At 46.7% G+C, this 4198-nt stretch overlaps 1 protein-coding gene across 1 annotated transcript; it reads right to left on the bottom strand.

Moving 5' to 3' along the window:
* Positions 1 to 2247: 2247 nt before the first annotated feature.
* LOC145113667 (uncharacterized) lies at positions 2248 to 2721 on the bottom strand. Its single transcript, XM_079049729.1, has one exon. It carries the CDS (start codon positions 2719 to 2721, stop codon positions 2248 to 2250), a length of 474 nt encoding a protein of 157 aa, XP_078905855.1.
* Positions 2722 to 4198: the final 1477 nt, after the last annotated feature.

The following is a 4198-nucleotide window of genomic DNA, read 5'->3' as shown; positions in this document are numbered from 1 at the left end:
AGCACTTTGATGATGGGACGTTAAATCGTCAAACAGTTTATTTTGTCATCATAATGTAATTGATTTTGAAACATGTAAACATATACTATGGTGTAACCTTTTCAATTATATTTATCATGGTTGTATTTACTTTGAGCACTATTATACTCGTTGTTGTGATACTTTACATGAAGTCCTCCACCCCCGGACGTTTCCGCCATCCTTGGTTTGGGGGTGTGACACTGTCCGACCTCACCCCAAGAAATGGGAGTCTGACACTTCCTCCTATAAAGAAGCTCGAAGGGAGGCACAACAATACTGGCATGATGGTTGTTGTAAAAAAACTCAGCCAATGGAAGGTAGGAGTTCCAGCTCCCACCAAAATCAATAATGCAGGCTTTCAACATATCCTCGAGCGTCTGAATAGTTCGCTCGCTCTACCCGTTTGTCTGCGGATGGTAGGTAGTACTGAAGTGCAACCGGGTACCCAAGTCCTCATGAAACCTCTTCCAAAATGTGGAAGTAAAACGAACATCCCGGTCTGACACAATAGAAATTGGTACCCCATTGGAAGCTACCACCTCCCGAACATAAATCTCGGCCAACTTCTCAGCATAAGAGCTCTCACCTATGGCTATAAAGTGGACGCTCTTCGTCAAACGGTCAACTATCACCAAATGGAATCAAAACCCTTCACAGTCTTCGATAACTTCATAATGAAATCCACCGTAATCTGCTCCCACTTCCATAGTGGTACTTCCAAGGGCTGCAACTTGTTGTGAGGGCACTGATGTTCGACCTTGACCTTCCAGCAAGTCAAGCATTGCTCCACAAACCACGCCATATCCCTCTTTATACATGGCCACCAATAGCCATGTCTTAGGTCATGATACATCTTTGTATCCCCCGAATGAAGGGAAAATATCGATTTGTGGGCTTCATCCATCAACAACTGTCAAGCCCCACCATCATAGGGCACCCAAACCTGACCATGTAGTGTCAATAACCCCCTGCTATCAATATCGAAGGTTGAAACCTGACCAACCACCCTCTAGCTCTTCTAATTCTCCTTCTTGATAGCCTCCGACTGTGCATCTCTAATCATCTCCAAGACTAGAGTCACCAAGGTCATCCTCAAACACCCATCCTGAATCGGGGTACTGACTGTCCTCCGGCTCAGAGCGCCGGCCACCACATTGGCCTTGCTCGGGTTATACAGGATCTCGCAATCATGATCTTTTACTACATCGAGCTACCTCTTCTGTCTCATGTTCAAATTAGGCTAATCCATAAGATATCACATACTTTTATGGTCCGTGTAGATAGTACACCGAACCCCGTAAAGATAATGGTGTAAAATATTGAGGGGCGAAAACCACCATCCCCAACTCAAGATCATGAGTGGGATACTTCGCCTCATGAGGCTTCAACTACCTCGAAACGTATGCAATCATATGTCCCCTCTGCATCAAAACAACACCCACTCCCAAGATGGATGCATCGCAATAGACCACAAAATCCTCAACTCCCTCAGGGAAGGTAAGCACTAGCGCCTCGCAAAGTCTCTGTCAAAGAGTCTTGAATGGTTCTTGCTGCTCAGGCTCCCAACTAAACACAACATCCTTCCTCGTCAATTTAGTGAGATGAACCGCAATCTTGGAGAAGTCTCGAATGAATCTTAGATAGTATCCCGCTAAACCGAGAAAACTCTAAATCGCAGATGGAGACCTAAATTTTGGCTGGATCAACAAAGATATCGTTCCGATTGACGAGGCTTCCTAAAAACTGAACCTCACGCAACTAGAACTCACATTTGGAGAACTTGGAAAATAACCTCTCCGTCCGCTAAACCCCAAGAATCTCACATAGATGCTCCTTATGCTGTTCTCTGGACTTCAAATAGACCAAGATATTATCGATGTAGACAATCACTGACCGGTCCAACATAGGTCTACACACCTGGTTCATGAGATCCATGAACGCTACTGGTGCATTGGTGAGCCCAAAAGGCATCACCACGAACTCGTAATGCTCATAACAAGTTTGGAAAGCCGTCTTCTAAATATCATCCTCTCGTACCCTGATCTGATGGTAACCAGACCTTAGATCGATCTTGGAAAACTAAGATGCCCCATGCAGCTGATCGAAGAGATCGTCAATCCTTGGCAATGGATAACGGTTCTTTACCGTCAACTTGTTCAACTCTCGATAGTCAATACACATTCGGTGTGAACCATCCTTCTTCTTGACAAAAAGGATCAGTGCTCCCTATGGAAAATTGCTCGGCCGTATAAAATCCTTTCCTAACAGCTCCTGAAGCTGAGATGACAACTCATGCATCTCAGGCGGCACAAGGCGATACGGGTCCTTGGCGATCGAAACTGTTCCAGGGACCAAATCGATCCGGAACTCCACCTGCCTCTCAGGAGGCACACTCGACAACTCCTCCGGAAAAACATCAGGGAAATCATGCACGATAGGGACATCAGACATAGAAACCGATCTCTTCTCATTAACCTGATTATCCACCACATACGCCAGATAACCCATGCACCCATGTTGTAGACACTGTCTCACCCTGGCGGCAGGACAGAAATCTGATCCAGACCTAGTACCCTCGTCGTAGATGGTAAGAACTCCCCCACTTGGGTATCGAACCGTCACCAACTGCCGCTCAGAGTCAATTAGAGCCCCAAACCGGCTCAACCAATCCATACCTATAATAACGCAAATATCTCCCATCGCAATAGGGATAAGGTCTATCGGATACCCAACACCAAACATCTCCAATACACATCTCTAATAAATGTCAGTAGCGGAGACCGGATGCTCATCAGCTATAAAAATCCTTAATGGCCGACTCAAGGCCTCACGCTCAACGCTAAAACCATGACAAAAGGATGATGACACAAAAGACCAACTCGCACCCGAGTCAAACAGCACTAAAGCATGTACATAATTCACAAGAAAAGTACCTAAGAGGAGCAATATCATAAGCATAAATGAATCAAATCAATAGAATAAATAAGAAACACATACTAGCCATGACGTCCAGTGCCACTTTGGCCTCCTCTGCTGTCAGCTGGAATACTCTCCCTTGAGCCCTTGGAGTCTCGACCTTCCCCCGCCGACCGTCAGTAATACACAAAGTCGTATGATAAGGAGCCTGAATCGTCCTCGATGCAAGCTGAGGACACTCGGACCTTATGTGGCCTGTCTGGTTACAATTGAAGCAAACCCGAAATCCCTTGGGGCAATCCTTCTCCATATGCCCCTCCTTGCCACACATGTTGCCAATAGTCCCTGATCGACAGGGACCCTCATGACTCTTTCCACACTTGCTGTAAGTGCGGCCCTTCTGGCCTCTAACTCTCGAATCAGCGAGGTTGAACCACTTATTCGCCGGCTGCAACTGAACTGGCCTCCTATCTCTCCCCTGAGTCTCCATCTCCTCTCTCTCTTCTGGGTCTCAAGCTTAATCTCCCTCCTCCTGAAATTGGTCTGCAGCTCAGCCAATGTCCGATATTGGGTGTTCTCCATGAACTCATGGATATCCTTCCTTAGGATACTCAGATACCGGCTCACACATTCCTGCTCCGATGGCATGTGTTCAGGGCTAAACAGGGCCCTCTCATGGAACATCTTTGTGATCTCAGTCATTGTCTATGTCTTCTGCTTTAGCGACAGAAACTCTTGGGCCATCCGCTCTCTCTCAACCAATGGCACAAAATCATCTCTGAACATCTCAGTAAATCTCTCCCAAGTCACTGCGGACTGCTCCACAGGAGAATAGTCAACCGTCACAAACTTCCACTAATCATTCGCTCCCAAGCGAAGTAGGTTTTTCGCAAAGCGAACCTTCAAATTCTTCAGATAGGAGCAAGTGTAGAAACAACCCTCAATATCATAAATCCATCTCATCGCAGCAATCAGGTCCTTAGTCCTATCAAACTCTAGTAGATTCGTGTTGTTGAACTCCCGGTACCATATCGAATCACCCCGTATGGTCTCGAAGCAGCGACGGATGTGGTGGCTGCGGTAGCAATAACCTCAGCCACGGAAACATAGCGCTCGTCGAAAGTCTCGATCAGCATGGTATTAATAGACCCGAACATCTCTCGTATGGCCTCTCTAATCGTCGTGGCCACCTCGGCGGCAATGATCCTATGGATCTCATCATCACTGGCACTTGGCCTCTCGGGGTCGTTGGATCCTGAAC

This window comes from Lactuca virosa, chromosome 5 (assembly GCF_052849685.1).
Source record: "Lactuca virosa cultivar CGN04683 chromosome 5, Lactuca_virosa_CGN04683_v6, whole genome shotgun sequence".
Classification (NCBI taxonomy): domain Eukaryota; kingdom Viridiplantae; phylum Streptophyta; class Magnoliopsida; order Asterales; family Asteraceae; genus Lactuca; species Lactuca virosa.
Note: the sequence above shows the minus strand (reverse complement) of the source record. Positions and strands in the feature narration are given on the sequence as shown.